The sequence below is a fragment of the Heteronotia binoei genome, chromosome 21 (genome assembly GCF_032191835.1).
Source record: "Heteronotia binoei isolate CCM8104 ecotype False Entrance Well chromosome 21, APGP_CSIRO_Hbin_v1, whole genome shotgun sequence".
Classification (NCBI taxonomy): Eukaryota; Metazoa; Chordata; class Lepidosauria; order Squamata; family Gekkonidae; genus Heteronotia; species Heteronotia binoei.
This window is the reverse complement of record NC_083243.1, coordinates 83,193,173-83,217,949: the sequence shown is the minus strand read 5'-3', so window position 1 is coordinate 83,217,949 and position 24,777 is coordinate 83,193,173. Positions and strand designations below refer to the sequence as shown.

Genomic DNA, 24,777 nt, shown 5'->3' with positions numbered 1-24,777 from the left:
AGAAGGTGGGTCAGCTGTGAACAGATATGTGTTCAGGCTGAAGTGCGTTATTTGTTCATCGGTTAAGATTCGCAGGATCAAAATCTGGTTTACTTAGAATCAGTTTAGAAGTGGCAGATTCCACTGAGTGTGCTGTTTTTCTATTTCTTTTCCGTGGTGGGAGGAAGAGGGCTGTCACTTCAGGCATGAAAATGTGTAAGATCGTGTTGAGAAAGACAGACCAGGTAAATAGGGAGGGTCCTATCCTGTACTAACTGGAAGGAGTTTGTGTGTATGAAGGCTTTTTAAAATGAGAAAATCTACTTGTCAGTAGAAATAATGGGGATCTAGCATGGTGAAGGTGTCAGGGATTTCTAGGTGGTGATTAAACTGCTTAAGTTCATGTGCAGTGCTGTAATATGTTAGTGCAAAAAGAGTCATGATGCAGTAGTATAAAGTCAGTTAAATTTCTTGAAAAATTTAACTGACTTTATACAGATGTTTACATTTAGTTTTGTATCACTAATCCTTTAAAATGAATGGAAAAACTTAATTGACTAAAGTTTGTATGGTTTGAAAGGTCCTTCTGGTTATGTACTGCATTCACAAGTTCTGCATTCTCAGTTTAAATATGAGTAATGTCACTTGTGGAATTACCCTCCAACTTGATGTCTTTGTTGGCCTGTGGAACGGAAATATGAAATTTTCCAGTGTCCAGTGACAATGTTCTCTATGATAAACATGTCTGTTATGTGAGTTAATAGCTACTAAACAAGCTCCTAATATAGTATCTAAATAACAAAAAAATTAGTAAAAGTTTGATAGTAATAAAATCTGAAGATATAAGGCCATAACACCAGAGCCAATTTCCATATTTGGTGTCCCTACTGAAATTTAGTTAGGCTTACATTCTGGTTTTTCTCATAAGAATAAGCTATTTCAAAAGTTGTGAAGAGGACCAATATTCTGCATTTTAATGTTATTTATCTTTGAGGTGATATGTGCAGAATCTTTATTATGTAACATAATCATCTGTGAGGGGGTTTAGTGATGTGATTTGCAGCTGGTGCTGTGGTGGTCAAACTAACCTCTTTTTAAGTTGGTTATTCCTTATTTACATGTTCTCTGTTTTATTGGCCAGTAAGGACCCAAAGTGACTTTCCAGCATTGTTTTGCCATCTTCCATTTTGTTTCCACCACCACCTTGTGAGGGAGGTTAGGCTGAATAGGGTGGCTGGCCCAAAGTCATCCAGTGAGCTTCCATGGCATACTGGGGATAAGATGATGCCAGATAAAGGGTACAGCAGCTTTTCTATTATATATCTTACACATCTGTTAAATGTCTTAAACCTGTATGATTGCTGTCGTAAATTAACAGAATAATCATTCTGTCAGTGTTGTTATTGTGAATCTTAGGTGTCAATAAGGATTCACTGGGTGTGTTCTTAACTTTGTAGAAGGCTTGTTTGAGAGTTTGGAAAAATATCCTCTATTATTTAATTCAGTCTTTTCACATTTCTAATCTAGATGTTATCTGTCACTGGGCGAGTTCCGAGGAACGCAATACAGAGACAGGCATTTCACACAGTTTCCTTCTGTGAAGGGGACATTCCTGAATAGCTATGGCCATTTCATACATTTCTGCTTTATCCTACCATTTCCTCTGTGTGCATGATCTTCCCCAGCCTTTGAATTTTTTTGAAGGTTCTAATGGGAGCGCTGATTTGCTAAACACATACAGCAATTCAGTGCACTAGTGACACCATAAGCAGCCCTGGCTTCTCAGCCTCATTTACAATTCCCCCTCCCCAACTGAAGCACACATTTCCTTCTCATTCCTTTACTGGAACTAAGGGAGAGCCCCCCGCTGTCCGGCAAATAGCAAATGCAGCACACAGTTGTTTTCCCCACTCTCTTCCCAAAAAGCCAGCTATAACTCCAACTGTGTTTCATTGGGTGAAGAACTAGAGAGAAAGAGAAACAAAAACCGTTGAGATAAAGTGGATTTTTTTCCTCTTTGCATAGCTGAGCAATGGGGCTTCGTGAGGGAGAATTATGAATGAGGCTGAGATGCCAGGGTTGTTTTATGGTGTCACAGTGGCACTGAATTGCTGTATTCGTTTAGCATCTTGGTGCTCTCATTAGAACCTTAAAAAACAACAATGACTTTATAGGAAGCACTATGGGGCATTTCATAAGCACCCCATAGTGATTCAGAAGCAGAAGAAGAATTTGAAACCAGAAGAAAAGCAGTTTTCCTCAACAGTTGCTCAGGCACATCTCCTAAACAAGACACAAATGGGTTTATCTGAAAAAGTAAATATATTCCATTAGCAGTTGGTTACTAAAACAGATCTGTCTGAAATGAGGGGGGGGGGGGCAGGATTATTAACCAGTTACCAGGATGCAATAAATAGGCTGTCTGAAAAGAGCCATTGTTCCATAAAGATGTTGGCTTGTCTATAAAAATCTAAATCATGACTGCAGTTTCTTCTAATCTTCATCATCTGAGAAAAAAAGGTAAATTTCTCTTCAGGTGATGAAGATGGAAATTATCACCAGCTTAAAAACAGTTAGCATCTGTGAGTTCCCCTGCGCCATGTCTTTTTTAAAAATGTCACTTGACTGAGTTACGTTGGATGAATTTTTTTTTCAAGTTTCAAGAACAATTCGTTTGGCAAATTTCAGGCACAACCACAGGGTATAAATTTGTCTCAGAATTATCAAATTTGCTCCTTGGCAAATTAGAAAACACCTGCGGTCTCCAGAGAAATAACACCTATAAGGACAGCATCATCCTACCTTGATGATATTTTCATAATTTGGAAAGGTTCAGAGGAGCTCCTCATCCAGTTTGGGCAGTATATCAACACTGTACATCACATTATTAAATGTATAACATTTGAAATGTTATATGGCAAGTCTAGGGTTAACTTTTTAGATGTTTTAATTTAAAAGGAAGGTATTGAATTACATACTGATATTTTCAGAAAACCCATGGATGCTAACTCTATTAGCAGGTGACAGTTTCCATCCAATTTTATTAAAGCTGTTACAAATGTACTGTAATATGCAAATAAACATGGGTAACCCTGGTAGTCATTGCCACTACAGTAGTCAGTATTAGAGGTTACCTTTACTTTCCCTCAGTTTCTTATAATTCCAGTATTAAATTTAAAAACTCCATTTAGTTTAATATTGGAATGAGCATAAATAACTGGTTCATCTAACACTGTTGAATAGAATGATATAGAATTTATATATATGCAAACAATGACAAGAACTTTGTGTACATTCATATGTCCTATAACAAAATATTTTGATGTGAAACAATAAATGGCTTTGGGTTGGAGCCATTTTTTTTCTCAATCTTAGCCAATTGCCGTATTTAATACAGCCGTTGTTCCACATGGCATTTGTCCATGCTTCTCCTGTGATCCTAAACAGCGCTTTTTTGGTTATTAAAGTGTACCTCTTCCTCCATTTTTTCACCAGTGGGGAAGCTGATTAGATCCAATCCTGTGCCCTTCCTCTAAGAATTAGTCAGAAATAATACAATAATTGCTGAAAATAATTGTAATAAAATGATTGCTGAAACCATCAAGGCACCATCGTGACATGGTACCTGGCTTTTATCAAGCCCTAGACTGTAGTGCTTTTGTGTGCTAGAGTCCACTTCATCAAATGCATGATTGGAGACTTCAGACAGCAGATATGTACCAGCTGTGGGGAGGGGAGGAGTGAAAAGTAAAGCTAAAAACAAAGAAATGCAAGTGATAGGGTCTGCATATTTCTATACCTCATCTAGTATACAAGATAAACACAAGCTTTGGCTCAAATCCCTGCTTATCTATGAAGTCTCAGATTGACCTTGGGTTGGTTGCTTTGTCTCAGGCCAGTGTATTTCCTAGGGTTCATATGAGGTAACATGGAGATGAGGAGAAACTTGTGCACTGTCCTGAGTTGTTTGCAAGATAAAAATATAATAGTCATTTCAGGTTAATCCCTGGTTAATGCAATCAAATGCATGTAGTTATTTCTACTTTCTGCCCAGTGGAGACCCCAAGCTAATTACATAATTCTCTTTGACCAATTCCTCACTTGCAGTTGCTCTGCCCCTGGGCTTCTGCTTTCTGTGGCTCAAACAATCCATTCCCCACTTGTTGCTGCACGGGCGCATTTTGATATGTGGCTCCCTCCAATTTACTTTGCAGCTTCCTGCTCTTGTTTTTTGGAGATCTGAACGCTTTGAGGGAAATTGGAGGGAGCTTTGGATCAAAATGTGCCTGTGCAGCGACTGGTGGGGAATTGATGGCTTGAGCTGGGGAAAGCAGAAGCCTGAGGGCAGAACAACTGCTAGGGAGGAATCAGTCTTAATTTCTATTATAGTCTCATAACAGGTCTGTGAGGTTGGTTAGGTGGCTGGACCAAGGTTTACCACCAGGCTTCTATGGCAGAGGAGAGAGCTCATCCCCAGTCTCCCAGATCCTAGTCTAACACTTTTAACCACTTTAACACTGGCTCTCTAATGAATTCTAATTCAACAGTTTCACTCTTAAATCTCCTTTTAAAATTTCTTTATTGAAGAATGGTCATTTTTCTGGTCAGCATCAAAGTGTTCAACAAAATTGAAATGTTCTCCCACTTATTTCTACATGTTTCTATTTTTAAGTCAAATTTGTGTCCATTTGTTGTTTTGTATAGCGGCTGAACTGTTTGTCCAGTGTAGGAATCAGAAGAGTATTGGCAGATAATTGTTCATATTTGATTTTATTTAAAACATTGTATTCTTCCTTTCTACCTGGTTGGGGCCTTAAGATAGTGAACAATTAAAAAACACATTAAAATAAAACAAATATATATACACACATGAACAAGAAGGCAGGTCAATAATCAAACACAAAATGAAAAAAATCCAGTGGAAGAGAGGAGAAGGGGACAGATTAATCTCTTTATGGAGGGACTTCCACAGTTTTGGTGCCACGATTGAGAAGGCTCTTTCTTGTGTTTCTGCTATGGATGCAAGTCTCCTGCTCTTTCCAGGCGGGGCTGCTGGCTCCTGCCTTGGCAGAGGTGAGGTTGTCTTTTGCAGGGCAGGCAAGCATGCAGTGCCTGCTCTTTCAAGCAGAGGCTGGTGTTTGCTTTCCCTCCCCCAACCATTTAAAGGGAAGGTTCCCTTTAAATTGTTGGGAAAAAGCAGGGGGGGAGTATGCACTGTGTCGAGAACGTGATGGCATTACTCTACATGAGGTCATTGCATTGAGGATGGCTACGTCCCTCCTGGAACTCCCCCAAATCTCCCCAACGAGGAGAAGATCGAACCTGGCAACTATAGATGCTACACATCTAGTCTTAGAGGATAGGAGAGCCCCTGAAGATGATCAGAATAGTCAGATAAGTTCAAATGGGAATAGCTATGTAAATACAGTCAAGTTGCAAGTGACTTATAGTGACCCCAGCAAGGGGCTTTCAAGGCAAGTGAGAAGCAGGGGTGATTTGCCATTGCCTTCCTCTGCAGTTTTCCTTGGTGATTTCCTATCCAACTACCAGTTTGCTTGGCTTCTAACAAGATTGGACTATACCATACAGCCTTCCCTTGTTCATATGAAAGTAAGTTATCCTTAATTTATGGTGGTCCCAAGCTGTATAGGGCCTTAAGGTTAATTTCAGCACCTTGAATTGTTCCTGGAAGCAAATTCAGAGCCATTGTAAATGGAACAAAATTGTAGTGATATGGTCTCTATGACCCACTCCAATCAATATTCTTACCCCACAGCATTCTGTACCAATTGTAGTTTCCAGACACTCTTCAAGAGCAGCCATGTGTAGAGTTCATGACGGTAATCCAGGTTAGATGTTACCCTGGCATGTATCACAGTGGTAAGTTCTTTTTTATCCATGAAAGGCTGCAGTTGGTTTATTCGACAAAGCTGGTAAAAGGTGCTTCTCGCCACTGCTGCCCCCTGTTCATCTAACAAAGTGTAGGTCCAGCAGCATCTCCAAATTATGAACCTACTCCTTTAGGACTGAATGCAACTCCATCCAGGCATGGTAGCACTGTTACCCAAATAGGCAGTCTCCTAATTAGTTGGCAGAATTAACTTCAAGAAGACAGAGCAACAGGGGGTAACTGGGATTCTTTCCCTATGTATACAGGTTTTTTGCATTTAAGAGCACTCTCAAACCAGGCCGATTTTCAACTGGAAAGGTTTTATCAAAAGGAAAGAAAAAACAAAAATGCATGCAATAAACACACACAAGAGCTGACTAAGAGGAAATCAGAGAGGAAAGAGGGAAAGTTTTTTTGGGGGAAGGGTTATATTTACCAATCTTGCAGAAGTCTAGGAAGCAGCAGCAAAACAGCCAGCATTTCATGAAGAGAAGAGAACCCATGGAGTGGGGACATGGCCAATTATAGGGTGCCACAATTATAGGGGAAAACAGACCCTCAGGCTGAGGTGACCCGATTCTAAAACAATACCTTGATGGACTTATTGGGGATGGACAATGATTTGGGAGAGGCTTGATGACCCTGTAAGTACTGGACAAGAAGAGCTAATGAGTTGGGTGAATAGAATTGAGCGTTGACTTACATGGCAACAAGTTCCAAAAGAGAGGAGGTGGAATGGTCAGGAGAGAACTCTGACTCCCTGGAAAATTTATCTAGGCTTTTTCCAACTGGAACATTTTCAAAGATTGTTTAAAAAGGTGGTTTATTCTCTGAACTACCAACAGAACAAGAAAGAAAAACCCCACTTATCAATGTTCGTCAGTTTAGATGGCAGAGGCTTTAGGAGACTGTCCAGGGGAATCTTCGGTCTGTCCTTTCCCTAATTTTTCAAGGAAGTTTTAAAGGTCAAATGGGCAATCCCAGGCAATGTCACATTCCCTGTTAAGTTCTACACACTTCCAGATAATATCATGGAAGACATCAAAGTTCCACTAGTAGATGATATGGGGACAATTCACTTAAGGACTTGGTGGAAAGCAGAACAAGGCAGCCTTAATCTCATGAAGTATCTTCTCTGGCCATGAGAGCTTCAACTGTGCTCTCAGATTTCTCCAGGGCCATTGTGGTGTGGACTGACAACCTCTTACAGGAACCAGACCCTGATCCTCTGATGCTTAAGAGATCTATCGTAAAGTTTAAGAGTGGCAGAATTTGCAGCAGACGCATCGCAAGATGCTTTGCAGTTGTGTGCTAGAGCTGAGGCCACCAATATAGTGGTCAGGCATAACCTTTGGCTAAAGCACTGGAAGGTGGATCCTTTGTCAAAATCCAATTTATCTGCTGAAATTTTTTTAGGTAGACTCCTGTTTGCGGAAGGAGTGTTAGTAGAAACCAAGAAGACGATGACTGCTTTCCACATCTTCAAAGATGCTTTCGATATAATCTTCAAAGAACACTAGAAGTAACCCTTCAATTCCTTTTACAATTAAAAACACACACACAAAACTGAGAATCCAAAGATTTCAGAAGCTCCCGGACCTTTGGATACTAACCCAAATTTCAGCAGAGACAGTTCCCTCCTAATAAGGCCAGGAACCAGCACAATAAAAAACATGCCACCTTACTATATGGTAGGTAGTTGACCTCAGAGTCATTCCCATAGCTGGGAAGAGTCCATGACCAATCAGTGGGTTCTTTCAGTTATCAAACAGGGATACATTGCTTTTTTTTCCATTGCCAGTTCCCAAGATGGAGCAAAGGCACCACCTGCTGTTGCAAGCTATGCAGCACTGGGGCAGTGGAACAAGCGCCCCCAAATCAGCAGTTCCAAAGGGGTTTATTCAGTCCTGTTTGTGTCCCAAAAAGATCCAGGGATTGGAGAGCTATTCTGAATTGAAGAGAGCTAAACTTCTGTGTGAGGAAGCACACGTTCCGGATAGAACCTCTTCACTCCATTTTGCAGTGTTTACAACAGAATGATTGCGTGACATCCCTAGACCTTCAAGAAGCTTACCTATATATTCCAATTCACCTCTCTTGCAGGTAATTCCTCTGATATGCCTTTCAGACCCTTTATTTCCAGTATAAGGCCTTGCCATTTGGACTTTATTCATCTATGAGTGTTCACAAAGGTCCTGGTGGTTCTAATAGCCTGCTTATGTCAACAAGAGATCCTCTTTATCCCTATTTAGATGACATCCTTCTCAGAGACAAGGGAACAAAAAACTTTAAAGGACACCATCATACAATTTCTCCGGGCATATGGCTTCCTGATCAATGTCCAGAAGAGCCACCTCACTCCATTCAGAGATATTATCTATTTAGGGACTGGGATTCAGACAGAACTAGCCAAAATCTATCTTTCTGTAGAAAAGCAGAGAATGCTAGGTGAATCTATATAATAAATTTGATGGACCTAATGCACCTGTTTGCAGTACTCAGCCTCATGGTCTTGTCCATAGATCTGGTTTCTTGGGCCCATTTCCATTCAAGACTGTTACAATGGACTCTACTACCATATCAAAGGGACATGTGTTCCTCTCTCTGTGTGTGAGTGTGTCTGAGAGAGAGAGACATAAAATGAGGTTGGGAAGGCAAGTAGCAGGAAACAAAGAGCCACTGAAGGAACTGGGAAAAAGCAAGCTACTATGTGGGTGCAGCAGCAGCCCTGGAAGAGGAAGCAGGAGAAGAATGTTGCTGGTGGGGGTGGATTTGAGCCCTGTGTGGATTGGATCTGTCTGCAGGCCACATGTTTGGCAACCCTGCTTTAAGGTGATGGACTTCTCAACAAAATCTGTTGAGAAGATCATTAAGTGACCTTAATGATGGACTATTCAACAAAATTGGAAGGAGTGACATTAATACCACCTTGGATTGGTTTTAGGTGAGAGATCTGTATGGCAAACAGTAATGCCCTTTCATTACTTGAGACTGTTCTGTAATAGTTTGTATTTAGCATGATTTTTTCATTTTTGTTTTTGCTTAGTAACATTACAATTTTAAGAATGCCTGATGTAAATCCTTTATATGTGGCTCCCTATCTAAATTAATGTAATAAATATGGTTGTATCTTAAGGTAGCCATTTGGTCTGAAGCAGTAGAACAACATTAGAGTCCAGTGGTACCTTTAAGACCAACATAGTTTTTATTCAAGGTATGAGTTTTTGTGTGCATGTACACTTCCTCAGATACATAGAAATGGAAGATAACCATTCAAACTTATAGAGACTGAACAGCAAATTAGCATGTAATACGATGAAGATATATTAAGATATGAAGAGACAGAACAGGAATAACAAGTATATAGGGTCAACAGTTGTTTGAATTTAATTAAGGGGGAACAACAGTACAGCAAAAATATGTCAAAATAGGAGATAAATGTGTAAGAGAATCCTTTCTAATTGTGGGAAGTTAAATGAAGCTCTCCATTTTGTCTTCTCTCAAGCATGGCTCCCCCCCCCCTTTTTATTGGGGTGAGGTGGAGTGTTATATAGAGAAATATGTATCCATTTTCATTGCATTACATTACAATCACTGTATATTGTTCTAAATACTATATCATTTTGTTCTTTAGAGGTGTTATGTCAGAGAAATCTGTTCCTAATATATCATAGAGCTTAACTGTTAGCAATGAAATGTGTGGTGTGCGCTGAATAGTAACTGAAATTTATGTGCAGTGTGGTAGGTCATGTAGCTGCACAGCAATGTCCTAAAAGTGACTGTGCTGTGTGGACTGATCCAGGTTCCAGCTGGTGATAGAAAGGGAGTTTCTGATTAAAGTAATCCAGAACTTAATTTCTGTAGATTGATGATAAAAATTATTTCAAATATATTTCTATTAGAGAAGAGGAAGAGTGGTTGAGGAAATTTTATTCAAAGTCAGTTGTAAATTTGCTGGCATATTGTGGAGCCATGTGGATATTTATTTATTAAAATATTAAAATATTTAGACTGCCTTTTTAAAGACGAACTGAACTTAAGCAGTTTACAGAGTCAGTATGTTTAAAATACAAGCTGTCTCCCTTTTGTTTTAGCAGCAGTAGATTAACAGCACCATCATCCTAAACAGTTTCCTCCTCCTCATTCCATTGATTTCAGGGGATTTAGATGTGATTCTGTTTAAGACTGCATTGTAACACTGCTTAGAACATACAAGTTGTAATCCTAAGTGAATATATTGGGGATTAAAAATATTAACAAACTTTTTTAAAAGTTTTTTTTTACAGAAGACTTAATAAGTCCAGCAGGTATTTATTTGTTCTTCAAAAAAAAAATGGGGGAAATATGCCTCTTATCCTCTGGCTTTCACATCTTTTTTTGTCTTTGACCATATGAAACATAATGTTGAAAATTCTGAGAACAGGATCCAAAGCTTTTTTTTTAAAGGACAATAGAGGGAAGAGGTTTAAGCTTTTCCTCCTGTGCTGTTTCCCAGCTTCAAATGGCCTCTCAGAACTGCTCTCTGCTCTATTGAGGTAATCCTTTAGACCACGGGTGTCAAACATGTGGCCAGAGGGACAGATCAGACCCTCGCCAGAGGGCCTATAAGCAACTCACTGTCATCTACTTCCTTCTCTCTCTCTTGCTTCTTTCTACATCACAGCTTGCTTTGCCAGGCTTGCTCAATTGCACAGGAGCTACAGAGCAAATCTTCTATTTTCTCCATTGGCTGACCAGCCCATGAAGCAATTTATGTACAAAAGCTCACAATGCCCAGCCATTTCATGTTTGTGTCCTTTATAAAGTTTATATCTCTACTACCTGGCATTACGTTTTATGACACATATGGCCTGGCCCAACAAGGTCTCATTTATGTCAGATCCAGACCTCATGAGTTTGACACCCCTACTTTAGATCTTTATAGAGGCCCTGATCAGATAGTCCTTAATTTAAGCTATTCTAATGGGCCTGTTTTCTTATGTTGGCTGATTTCAGTTTTAATGTTTAGAAATAGGTTTTTTGTCCAGATTCATACTTTAAAAAATAGTATGGCTATCTTTCTGCAAATATCTAATTAAAAATAAATCAGAATGTACTTCTTGCTTGTGTTTTATGCAGGAAAGCCAAGTCCACCCCAAGCTAGCTGTGCTCTGTTTACTTCAGAAGGACTTTGTGCCTTTTTTGCTGAATTACTTAAGAGAACAGACCAGTCAGATATTGACCAATGGCCCTTCTACTCCTGCTAAAACTCCGAAGTCCAAGGTCCTTGGGAATTCTTCTGGTTATAGGAACCAGAGGACAGGATCTGAAAGGAGAACTCATAGCACAGCTGGTTCTAGTAGCAGCCGAGTGAAGCTCTTTTGTGAAGCATCTCGTGGCAGTTTGTCCCCTCTCAATACCACTGTTTCTGCTTCAGAGTCTCATGGGTCTGTTTATACTGGATCAAGTTTATTGGGTTTCTGCAATGATTTCCCAAGTTTGGATACCAGCAGCCCAAGCTTTGGTTCAGGTTCTGTATTTCATCGCAGTGAAAGACGCTCAGGTCAAAAAGCAAGTTTGGGGAACTTCCTTGTTGCTGGTCCTCCAAGGCGAAGCAGAAGAAAAGGCAACAATTCTTTAAGTTCTTCTGGTCAGTCAGTGGTACAAGAGCTGGGGCTGACTTCGAATGATGAAGGGAAGAATGACAGCTCACCTTTGGGCTTATCAGGGCAGAGGAAACAGAGTGAAGAGAGTCCTGTCGCTACCAGTTCCCCTCTTGATCAACTGAACTTAAATGACCTGGAACAGTTTCCACCCATGAATGCAGCTCGGACAACAAAGTAAGTATTCGTGTGAAACTCACATTTTACGTATTTTTTTAATAAGAAAATAATTTTTCAGCTTTGCATTCTATAACAATTAATTGGAGGAGGAAGATAGTACTGCTAGAAGTCACCAGAGCCTGGCTGTGCCTGGGAAGTGGCTCAGTGACCAGTTGACTGACAGGGTATGTGACTCCCCTTCCTGTAAGGTGCTGAAGCCCAGAATGCTGTTTCTCATTTCCAGTAGAAACACCTGCCAACCAGCTTCAGTCTCTTTCTGAATATCAGAATCAGAATTTTAAATAATGTCATCCCCCTCCTTACCCTTGGGATTCTCTCAACCTTCGTTCTAAGCAAACATGCTTAAAATTAATATACTCAAGAAGAATATATTAAAAAGAATATGATTTTAATGTATATTTTTATATTGTTCTTTAACTATTTGTAAGCTGCCTCGTTTGAAAGTGTCAGGGTAGACAATGTAACCCCTCCCCCCAAAAAACCCTCCTAGAACTTTAAGTTCTGATGATAGTTTAGCCAAGTTGCACTATTTTGCTATGAGATGTATTTCCTAATTGTTTGTCCCCCATCTACCTACTTAAGACATCCTTGAATGTGATTTCTTTTTCTGAATTTTCATTTTTTTAATCTACATATACTTCACATAACTGAAGGTTTTCATAGCTGTAACAAACTTTTCCACTCTTTCATATTTTAGCTTATGTTTTTCTTCGTTGGGTATGCTTCTAGGTTTTTTACATGTTGTAGAGAGTGTAGGAATCGAAGCAATCAAAAGGATTTTAAAGTTATATGTGTCTACAGTATAAAGGAACTATAATAGGGAAATCGAGTGGGATTGTTTTCTCTATTTGGTTTATAGTTATTGGTAATCATTTTGACAGTGTAAGGGGCAGCTAAAACAATGCTTTGACAAACATTTGATTCATCATTTCAAGAAAGAATATTTAATACAAGATTTTTCTCTGAAAATTTCCTTGGACTTTCCACATTTTCATCTGGAAAAGTTGGAGGGAGGAATAGTCTGGGACACATGCTGGGAATGGGACCCTTCTCCATCCCACACAGTTTTCAAGTTGTTCCCCTTAGGTCTTTACAGTCCATTGACAGTTTCAGTAAAATTGTTCCTTGATATATCTCTGTGATCTTTGCTTTTGTGTGTGGTCAAAGTAAGCAGCCCAGAATGGTATCCACGTAAGTAGAATGTGTTTGGAAGGAGGAAATAACTTTCTGTTGTGTTTTTTCTTTGTATCATTTTTTTTCAATCCAGCTAATTCTCCTTTCAGGAAAACAAAACCATTGAGAAGAATCAACCCTACCCCGGTGAGCAATGAGCGACCACTCTCCAAGCCTAAAATGTGTTTCACATCCACCCCTGTTGGACAGTCTCAGATTTCTCTGTTTCAATCTGAAGCAAGTCCTGAGGCCTTTCCTATCCCCCAGGAATCAAGCGTTACCTCCATTCTAGTCAGCCTTCAGGAAGAGAGAGAGATGTTGAAGAAGGAACGGTACATTATGAAATTTTGGGTGGGATGCTGTTGGGTGGGACATATTTCCTGTGGGTTAGGTATGTTATTTTAAGCAGTGCCACCATTCAGTAGGAACAAACATTTGTAAGTATTACAATTTGAATTTTAAAATGGCAGGGTTTTTTTTACTGTACATGCAACAGCAGGATTACTCTCAGATTTAAAAACCTATTGCTAAACCTGAAAGACATTCATACTGTCCCATCCTAGGGTGTAACTCTTAAGATTGCATTAATATCACTTCTGAAAATGTCCTACTTCATGTTTAAGGTTATATTTCATAAATAAACACAGGAGAAAATTGCATTAATACATGTTTTTCTGAAGAAACTGCAATTTTGGATCTATCTGAAAGGAATCCTGTTTATCACTGTGGAAGTCTAAAAACTCTACTGTTTGTATGCAAATCTTAGAGTCTGGCAGTCTCCCATGAGATTTAGAGGGTTTCTTCTCACCAGTGAGATTATGAAATTCAAAGTTTTTTGTGGGCTCCATGAATGAGATCCTTGCATAATTTGTTCGCTGATGAAGAATTTTCATCAGCAGAATATTGATACATTTCATGCTTTGCCGTGGAGGCTATTGTGAACATGAACTATAAATAACTGAAATTCCTACTCTGGATCACATGGACATTATTGTTAATTGTCACACAATAATTTGCTTGAAAAAGTGTTGACTTTTCTATATAAGTATTGTTTATTGTGTGTCTGATACTGTGTGTGATTGTTTTTTGTAGAAGTATGTATTTGTATATAATCAAGTTAGCATAATAAATTATATGTACTACTACTAATAGGGGTGTAAGGAGGTATTTGTGAAGTTCTTGCATTGTGCAGAGTGTTGGACTAGATGACCCTGGAGGTTCCTTCGAACTCCATGATTCTATTCTAGGTATTTATACCAACTTTATTTAATATTTTAAACAATTGATAAGCACTTTAAGATTTGTATACACACAGTAGATTTTTTATATATAGTTCCCTTTTGTATAATGATCATTGTGGTAGAGCAGGAATGATTTGCTCTTGCTAAGATGCCTGCTTTTCTGAGTTCTATGTCCAGTTCTGGATTTTGAATTACAGGTCCAAGTTGTTGCATCACACTTCTTCCTCATCAGGCTTATCTCTGGATTTTGGTACATCCAACAAACCTAGCTGTGGCTGGAATGTAGGTCTCCTAGTTGAAAACCAATTGGTAACTTCTGCAAATGTCAAAAAGGTCACCTGCAGAAAACAGCTGGAGCTACTGGCCCAATTGTATTCATCTTGCATAACAGGTAAAGGGTTGGGAAGCTATGATATTATGTGATATTTGTATTCTTATTGATATGGAGATATACTAAGAGAAATGATTTGTAAAAACATCCTCTGAATAAAATGTTGAAAATGGTGAATTTTTAAATGAAAGGTTGCTTTGGAAAGCATAGATCTGGGTTACTTAGGCCATCTTCCTCCATCATTTGAAAGCCTTTTTCTAATGCTTAAAAAAAGAGTAACATTATGATTCTTAGGATATTGAATGTCACGCCTAATGTGAAATTCTGGGTCTACTTTACACCTGAGCAAAATATGGATAGACCAGGTATTTTCAATTCTTAAACAATGACTTTTGGTTCTGATGTGCTGAAAATATAGGAAAGAAATACATGAATACTGTAAAATGAAAATTACTGTATATTTAAGCTTTCCTTTTTTTAATAGAAAGACAGGTTACATTTGTTAAGTAAGATAAAAGTTGCTCTTTTTAGGTTAAAGCAAATGTGATGGCTGATTTGTGATTGGATTGCCTAGTATCTTTAATTTTAAAAACATAGAATTGGAAGGGACCTGAAGCGTCATCTAATCTAACACCCTGCTTGACACAAGAAATTTACAACTATCTCCCCCCCCCCCCCACTCCCTCAGTGACTCCTACTCTATGTCCAGAGGGAGGCAGAAACCCACCAGGATCTGGGTCAATCTGACTTGGAGGAAAATTTGTTCTTTACCCCAAAGTGGCAATCGTTATTACTCTGAGCGTGTAAGAAAGGGCCAGAAGAACCTTTCCATTTGTACTCTTAGAAGCTCATTGATTAACAAATCTTGAGCAGCAGAAGACACATTTCTTTTTTTTTATGCAAGGGCTAAAAGGACCAAGACAAATTTCGCAGGCCAGAAGAACTGAGCATTGGTGCAGCCCTTCCTGCTCTCATGATCTGCCTAAATTCACGAAATCTGTGAACTTTTGTTTAATAGTATCTGTGCTTACTTTGCCCAGTTGGATCAGGCCAGTGGTACTGGGAGAGAGGGGTTTAATGTATTTCTTCTCTGCAGTTTTCACAGTCTAATCCATCCTCAGTTCCATTGCTCAGAACCAGTTCAGGGAGTCCTGCAGCTACTTTTAAATACAAACTTAATGCAATTTATTGTATGAACTGATCAAGGATATGGTGTACCAGGAGTATTTTGGCCCAGATATACATATTTCGAAGTACAGTTTAATTTTTTTTTTTAGTTTGGTAGAATGGCAACTCCCTGAGCCAAAGGAATAAATAGGAACAGAATTCTTTAAAAGATCAAATTGAAGATTCTCAGAGTAAATAGCATTATTCTTTTAATTTTTTTTTCAGAAAACCTTGTGCCAAATATTTTCCTGGAGCTTTTCTTTGTGTTGCAGCTGCTAACATGCAGGAGAACATTTTCTTCAGATGATCAAGAGAAAGACTCAGATTTTGATGAAGAATATAGAGGTCAGAAGTTGTGTTGGATAAAGACGCTGAGCTGCTAGTTAGATAAAGTTTGTAGCACATACTAATCAAAGCCAGAGAAGTTCCTATTTTAAGGAGTTGCATTTTAGAGCATGTTAGAGGCAATAAAAAAATTGGTCCTGATTTCTTTGGTTTCTAAATGACAAGAATATAACTAATCTTTTGAAACCTGATTTTAAAGTATGTGTTTCTATTGTCTGAAATACTTGGAAACCCAGTAGACTAGGTATTCTAATGAAAATCCCATTTGTACAAGTAGAAATTTATCTCTTTGTTTAAACAGCCAAAATATCAGTGTAATCTGCTTTCACACATGGGTGGGAAAAGCCCACCCCCATTGTGTGGGCACAAGCAAGTGGGTCTGAGGGGCATGGGGAAAATATGGACATGCCCTGTTCCCACATCACTGACTTCTGGCACCTCAGCCACTTCCTGCTTGTCAGTTTGGAGCAGAAACATGGAGTTGATGGCATCTGCAGCTTGGCAGCCCTCCCTCCCATCAATAGTTGATCTGTGGCTGACAGCTGAGCCTGAGCTGAGATTTTTTTTAAAAAACCATTTAAAGTTCTGAAAAGGAGGTGGAAGCTAGAACAGGACATCGTCATTTTGGAAGCAACACAAAGCTCTCCCGTCCCTCCCCAGATTGGTTGAAGGCAGAGCTTTCACAGGGAGTCTCTGCTTGCAACCACAATGCTGTTTCCCTTTTAAGTCAGAGCAAACAAAATTTTTCTTTCTCAGGAGCCCCATGAGTCATGCTCAGAGCACAACATAGTGTGGAAGTTCCCAAATAAAGTGGGGGCATGCTGCCTGCCACCTGGGGGGGAAATCCCTGTGTGGGAACATCCCTTTGCAGTTGGCCTCAACAAGCCTATTTCCAGCACTGCCCTCTTATCACGAGATAAGAGGGCAGTGCTGAAAATAGGTTTGTGGGATCTGCTGGTAATTAATGGATGATCTATCCGTTTTTCATGGATGTAGCTCCTAAGCAGTTCTTCCCCTGTAGAGATTACCTAGCTTTCCACCTAGTTTCTCACTTCTTTAACTATTTAAAATGAATGTTACATATGTTAATACATTCTATTTACAGATGCAGTAGAGGGGCAACACTTTCGCAGTGTGCACAACTGTGTCTATTTTGCTGTGCAGGTCCTGGATTATCAGTTTGAGTAAGTTAAATGATTTTGGATCTGGGGCTTCCAGGCCTATACCTGGCAATCATGAGAGCCTATGGTGGTGGGGCATGGGAAGGGGGACTGCTGTATGATGTGGTGATAGACCCAGAAGTGATATCACACAATACTCTAAAACTTCCTGCATGTGACCAGAAGGACAATGGCAGTGAATTGGAGGAGTAGAGACCATAGAGATTGGGGAGGTTTCTATACTGTCATGGATGCAGTGACCAGAAGTGATGTCGCTGTTCTGCAACCTCAACCCCCGCATTTCTCACACATTAAGGCAATATGTCAGGCCTATTTGCAGTGTTCATGCTATGTAAATTTACTTGTACTTTTTGGCACTTACTTTATTGCTGAGACAGCTTATGGCTGAATAGCTTCCTTAGTACTACAGTGTTAATTCATCTGTAAGAAAACTGTGGTCCTGTAATCACTTTGTTGTGGAAAGGTATGTTCAATTGCATTTGGATTTGGTCTTGCTTCCACTGCCACCAGAACTAGTCTGAGGACTTCCTTTTCACTTGTCCTTTGGTGTGGATGATTTTCATCTGTGGTAGAGTGCAGGTTAGGGGTGCAATTCATTAGGCTTTTTTGGGGTTTTATCTTTCATTTGATACTTTTTTCCTTGTTGCTATTGTCTTGGTAGAGTTGTATCTCATTTAGAGAAAGGTACATTGAAGTTCTTGGCGGAGAATGAAAGGATCGCATCCTTTTCCCCTGACTTGCATAAAAGGCTTATGGCAGCTTATGAAAACAGCACAGCAAAGGTAAATGATCAGTCAGAAGACCTTTGTGAAATTGTGATCTCCTTAATGTTCCTTGAGGACTAATATATATATAGGTGGAGTGAAACAGGCCATAGCTTTTATTGATTACAACCGATAAAGCATTGGTGTGGCATGCGGCACATATCCAGACTTTGGACGGCCAGCCTGTCAGCTGATGGAATCATTCCTAACTTGTATATTGCGGGGGTGTCTCCTTAAGGGGGTCTCCAGCTATGGGAGGCAGGCATGCCGGCACAGCTGATCCCCTAAATGGATTTCAACCCAATTTCTGAAACTGCCCAAAAGACAAGAAATAAAGCAATAAGAACAAACCACATAAAATGGCATACAACTAAGGAAGGGAATATCTGAAGCTGACACAATAGCTGGGCCCAGGCAGCATGGCTGGAAGGAGGAAAGGAGCAGACTAGAATGAAGACCACACTTCTGAGGTCTGCTTCAGCCTTTGCCCCCAGAAAATTCCAGGCAGCCAGTGATTGGCTGGCTTGCTGAGAAGGCTGCCAGGTCCCCACCCAGAAGACTTCCCACTGCCAATGACAAGGCTTTGCTTGTTGGTGCGGCTGACACGGTGCAGCTTTTTCCTGGCCTAGCATCCTGCCCTGCAGATGTAAAGCAGCCCTGGGTGAGCCTGTGGCTGATGTCTGTTTCCAGTATTTCTCTCTTCTTACCATTAGAAATAGGTATCTGATAGTGTCTGCGCAGAAACTTCCTAATGGAGGCAGAATTACAATTGCATCGTAAGTTTAAAAAACGGCAGAAAGCAAAATATCAATTAGCGTTTTCTTGGTTGATTTCTTTTCCAGCTGATATTTTCTCAGTTTACTTCCTGACTATTGGCCATTCTGCACATGTCATGACACCAAAGCTGACCAAATATAAAGTTCTAAAAGTTGGCATATGAATGTATAAGGGAAAGTGAGTTGTAATTCAGGCCCTGTTGGTTACATTGCATGTTACATTTGGCCGGTGCGTGGGAGTAGGTGAGGTAGGCAGCTGCCTAAGGTGCCACCTCGCCTATGGAGGTACCACTGGATGCCCTTCCCCCCACCCCACTACTCTTGGCTTCCTGAGTCATAGACCCAGGAAGCCAAGAGTGTCAGGATGGTATGTTGGCATGTGCTGTCCTCTGAGCCCAGCCTTCCTTGCAAGGGAAGCTGGGCTCAGAAGAGAACACACCCTGCCTGGCTCCTCTCACCTTGAAGGCGAGAGCAGCCAGGGGGGCATCAGTGCAGCTCACTCACAGCCCCTGCTCAGCTTTCTCAGGTCTGCCCAAGAAGGCTGAATGGTGGCTGCGAGTGAGCTGCACGTGCGTAGTGTGCTCTCAGAGGCACTCGGAGACTCTCCACCTAGGACCAGAACCAATGGGTTGAAATTAAATCAGAAGAGTTTCCGGCTCAACATTAGGAAGAACTTCCTGACCATTACAGCGGTTCCTCAGTGGAACAGGCTTCCTCGGGAGGTGGTGGGCTCTCCTTCCTTGGAGGTTTGTAAACAGAGGCTAGATGTCCATCTGACAGCAATGAAGATCCTGTGCGTTTAGGGGGAAGTGTTTGTGAGTTTCCTGCTTTGTGCAGGGGGTTGGACTAGATGACCCTGGAGGTACCTTCCAACTCTATGATTCTGTGATTCTCCTGGAGCTCTCCCAGCCTTCCCCTGCTGCACCACTGTGCCTGCCCTCCCCGTGGGTGGGGGTGGGGCAGGCATGGGTTGGGTTGGGGGGCATGGGGCAGGTGCTGGCCTGGGGCTCCCAAGGCCCTGGTGTTACTTTAGCAGGGATATGTTATTATTAACTGTTTGTTTATATATTTTGTACAGGTGTCCCTTTTACTGCCCTCATCTGTGCAGTCTGTTTCCTTCCAACCAGAAACTGATGATCGGTCTAACTTTTCCAGTGATAAGGCATTTCACATATTTAAGAAGCAAAGGTGTGTTACCATGTTTTATGATTCAGTTTGCTAAACGTGCTGGTTTTTGGAGAGTAGTTATTAAAACACTCAGTTTTCCAGAGCAGGGGTCCCCAACCCCCGGGCTGCGAACTGGTACTGATCCGTGGCCTGTTAGCAACCAGGCCACGGAGTGAGGCAGAGGCACCGCACTGCCCCTGTTGCCCGTCTGTGTCCCAGATGGACAAAAGAGGCAGTGCAGCTACACTCCGAAGCACCACCTCTTTCATTCGCCCAGGTCCCAGGCGGGCGGAAGGGACAGCACGGCAGTGACCTTCGCCTACCCTTCATTTAAAGACCCCCCATGGGGGGGCAGGGAGGGGGTGTAGGTCTGGGGGCAGCCGGGGGCAGCAAAAACCCCAGTGCTCCCACCCCCACCGGTCTGTGGAAAAATTGTCTTCCACAAAACCGGTCCCTGGTGTCAAAAAGGTTGGGGGCCACTGTTCCAGAGGATACTTTGTTGCAGTGAACCAACTACATTGTGTGTGCTGAGGAAGTAGCCTATCATACATAACTTGATTCATAGGTTACATTGTGTGTGCCAATAAAGGGCTACATTGTGTGTGCCAAGGAAGTAACCTATCATAAATAGTTTGATTCGTAGTGGCAAATAATCTTGACAGGGAGACCAATTAATTTTTGCTTCTTCCTCAAGGATTTCTCATGAGAAAGATCAGAAATTAGTTTAGCAGAATTGATTATCTGATACCATCCCCCAAATGGTATTAATTAAAAAAAAATAGGTACCTTAACAAATATTTCATGCAGACATTAATTTGAACTAGTTTGGAGGCTCAGTATTTTTACAAGAGAGCAATTGTTTACCTTAGTGACTAACTCCAAAATCAGATTATCCTGGCTATACTATCAAACATCTCATAGCATTAATTGCCAGCCCTTGTTTCTTTGTTGCCTCATTCATACCCACTTGTTTGTCCTACATTTCTTTTTGTCACTTTGTCATGAGTAATAACTTCATTCTCTAATGAATTTGTTTTACTCAGTCTAACTTCAACGTTTTGGGATCAGAAGTTCTTATTTGTTTATGAATATGCTGAGGCTCTTGTTCTATTATGATGATCTCAGAAAAAAAAACTTCAACAGCAAGTTACATCATGCTGCAGCAGGAGTTGGAGACTAGCAACAAACAGACTGCTGTGTTTCCCTGAGACCCACCAATGATAGCTAGCTGCTGGTGGTGGCATTTTGTATTATATGTCTAGATTAACATGCATTGGGGGAAAGGAAGGTAGTGCTCAGATTAAGCTACTGATGGGTTGAGGCAGTGGGAGGAGGACAGGCCAGGTAAGGAGGGATCATCGGGTTATGACTATTCCTCTTTCCAGTCCTTCTCCCAAACAAGGTGACTTTGGTAATCTTACTGACCATCTGTTAGGCCTGAAAATTTTGCTGCTGAATGTCAGACCTTTTCAAAATAAAAAGTCCTCATCTAGGATTTAATACCAGATGAAGAAGTTGACCTGGTATGCATCACAGAGACTTAAGTGAGTGAAGAGGGAGGGGTGGCTCTCCCAGTTTTCCTCCTGGTTTCTCATATGGCCTCAGCCTAGGCTTGGGGGAAGGGGAGGAGGAGTGGTTGTGGTCTGTCGGGTCTGGCTGGCACTCACCAGATGCTTTGTAACCTAAAGCCCCAATTTTAGGTGCATGTACCAGATGCAGGGAATTTGGCACAGTTTGGGGATCATTGGTGTACCACTCTCCATGCCTGAGCTGACTAAGGAGGTCTCAGATTTGGCACTGAGGACCTGAAGGATCGTTGTCCTTGATGATATTGGTATCCATTCTGAGACAACCACAGTATTTTGGGACATTCACTTGATCTGGCTTTCTCTGGGGACAATACATGGCTTGGTAATGGAGGAATTTTCCTTGCTGCTTTTGTCTTGGACTGACCATTATCTGGTGACGTTTAGACTCATGGAACTCAGAACCTTTGAAAGAGGGGCAGTTAGGATGGTCTGTCAGAGGGAGCTAGTGGCTCTGGATGGTTTTCTGACAACCCTTCAGGATTTTCCACTCAGCAAGGCTGGATCTTTTGTCACAGCCCTGGTCAGCCTGTGAAATATGGAGGTGACCAAGCTGTGGACATGATCTCTCTGTAGTGCCCACTACCCTGCTGCAAAGCCCAGAATGTTTCTTGGTTTACTGTATTTCAAAAGTTTTATTGAGTTTTGAGTAGAAACAAGGGGATTAGGGGAAGATGAGAATAGCAAAAACATTAGTACAGCTAGTAATACAGTTATAAAGCATTCTGCATAGCAATAAGTCAATAATACAAAATATTTTTTATCACCATTATATATAGATTGTAAGTCCTTCTTTGAACCATCTCTTTTTCGAGTTACATTTCTATTTTGGATAGTATATATGACAGAAAAATTGAAGTAAAGTAAAAGTTCACATCAGAATGTCTTAAGAGTCTAACCATATATAAAACTTCTCCCAATACCTTCTGGCTTCTTCCTTAGATCCCCAGCAAGGAGCTGGGATAAGTAGTCCATCTCTGCTGTCTCCAGTATTTTCTCAATCAAGTCCACCTTTGTAGGGATCTCCTGACATTTCCATTTCTGTGCGAGTTAAATCCTAGCTGCTGTAATAATATGTGATATAAGATGTCTTAACTCTTTTGTGTAGTCACTGGGGTATATATTCAATAAAAATGTTTCTGGTTTAAATTGGATCTGTGTCTCCAACATTTTCTGTAGTAATTCATGCACGATCTTCCAGTACTCTTTCACTGTTTCACAAGTCCACATATGATAAAACAATCCCACATGTTGTGTACACTTCCAACACTTATTAGACATATTAGGATACATTTTAGAGAGCTTCTGGGGCGTTAGATACCATCTATAAAACAACTTATACAGATTTTCTTTAAAAGCTATTGACTTAGTTAATTTAATATTAGATTTCCACAACCTCTCCCACTCATCTAACGTAATATTACGACCTACCTTCCTAGCCCACTGCACCATACAATCTTTTACAATCTCATCTTGCATCTAGTAAAAATGCATATAGTTTTGAGATCAATTTCTCCTGTGGTCCCAGGAAAATTTTATCAAATTGTTACTGTTCTGTATTAAAGCCTATTACCTTGTCTTTGGTATATCTAGATTCTATTTGTAATCTTAATCACCAACTCATTTTGATATCCATACTTTCTAGTTCTTTAGATTTTAAATGGTTATTTTGTTTTAACAGTTCTTCATATATATAATTCTGGTTTGGTCTTATAAGATTTGGTGGTGTAAACGCTTCAGCTGGTGAAAGCCATCTTGGAATTTTTCTATAAATCTTCGGTTTTAACCATGTCCATGTATGATACAAAGATTTCTGAAACCAATGATTCTTGAAATAAGAATGTCCTTCTAGTCATTGATACCATAAATACGAATGCCAGCCCAGTGTAAGATCATGGCACTCTAGTATTAATTGTCTCCTGTCCTTCAGAAGAGCCCAATCTCTCACCCAAGACAAAACTTGCAGCTCTATAGTATAATTGCCAGTCTGGTAAACCCAGACCGGCTCTTGTTTTAGAGTCTTGTAACATTTTGAGCTTGATTCTTGGTTTTTTCTTTCTCCAGATATATGCTGAGATTATTTTATTCAGTTCCTGAAAAAATACATTAGTTAAGAGAATCAAAATGATTTGAAATAAAAATAGGAGTCTTGGCAAGATATTCATTTTTATCTCAGCTATTCCCACTAGGGATATGTTCAAATCCTGCCATTTCTCGAAGTCTTTTTTGATCTCTTTAAGTAATTTGTTATAGATGTTTGACTTTAAATTGCTACATTTATTTGAAATATAAATGCCCAGATATTTCATCGTCCTCACATTAGAGAATCCTGATTTTTGTTGAAGAAGGTAGACTTGTTCTGGTGTCATATTTTTGACCAAAAATTTCGTTTTACCATAGTTTATTTTCAGTCCTGCCAAATTCATAGTTTATTTTCAGGCCAAATTCATTAATCTTATTCATCAAATGGTCGATCGAGTCCAATGGTTGTTCTAGTACAAAAACCAAATCATATGCAAAAGCTCTCAACTTGTAATGTTCGCCCTTGATCACTGTCCCCTTGATGTTTGGGTCCTCTCTTATTTGATTATTCAATATCTCTAAACTTAGAATAAAAAGAAGTGGTGATAAAGGACAGCCTTGTCTTGTTCCCTTCTGCATAACAATCGAATCTGATAGTTCGCCATTTACTACTACTTTTGCACTTTGAACGGAGTATATCGCTTGAATCATTCTCAGAAAATTTTGTCCGCACTGCATACCATTCAGTTGTTGTAACATAAATTGCCAACGCACATTATCAAAGGCCTTCTCTGCGTCTAAGCAAATTAAAGCTAATTGCTTTTCTGAATGTGTCGCATAGTATTCCATTATATTGCATATTGTTCTGACATTGTCTTTCCTTCTAGGCAGAAAACCTGCTTGATCTTGATGTATAACCGCAGATAGCACTTTCTTCAGCCATTGAGCCATTATTGAAGCAAAAATTTTATAATCCACATTCAAAAGAGAAATTGGTCTGAATTTTTTTATATCTTTCAAGTCTGTGTCTTCTTTTGGGATTAAGGATATTGTAGCTTCCTGCCAAGAATTCGGTATTTCCATTTCATTTTGAATCATTTCTATAAGATTTTTGAATGGTATCAATAAGCAGTCCTCGATGGCTTTATAAAATTCTGCGGGCAAACCATCTGGACCAGGTGATTTGCCATTTTTTTGTGAAGCTATTGCTTCTCTTATTGTTCTCTTATTGTTATTGGTTCATTCAAAATTTTTCGTTGTTCCTCTGTAAATTTGGTAAGATTATTCTGCTTGAGATATTCTTCTATCTCTTCCTTTGAGACTTGTTTATCTT

At 40.1% G+C, this 24,777-nt stretch overlaps 1 protein-coding gene across 1 annotated transcript in view; it reads left to right on the top strand.

The window, feature by feature from the left end:
• The window catches only part of CDAN1 (codanin 1), a 70,013-nt gene that overhangs the window by 985 nt on the left and 44,251 nt on the right, over positions 1–24,777 (top strand). The window contains exons 2-8 of the mRNA XM_060262141.1: positions 10,988–11,688; positions 12,975–13,196; positions 14,303–14,496; positions 15,829–15,948; positions 17,054–17,132; positions 17,791–17,911; positions 19,748–19,857. Of these exons, the coding sequence (XP_060118124.1) occupies positions 10,988–11,688; positions 12,975–13,196; positions 14,303–14,496; positions 15,829–15,948; positions 17,054–17,132; positions 17,791–17,911; positions 19,748–19,857 (1,547 nt within the window). The remainder of the gene's footprint in view (positions 1–10,987; positions 11,689–12,974; positions 13,197–14,302; positions 14,497–15,828; positions 15,949–17,053; positions 17,133–17,790; positions 17,912–19,747; positions 19,858–24,777) is intronic.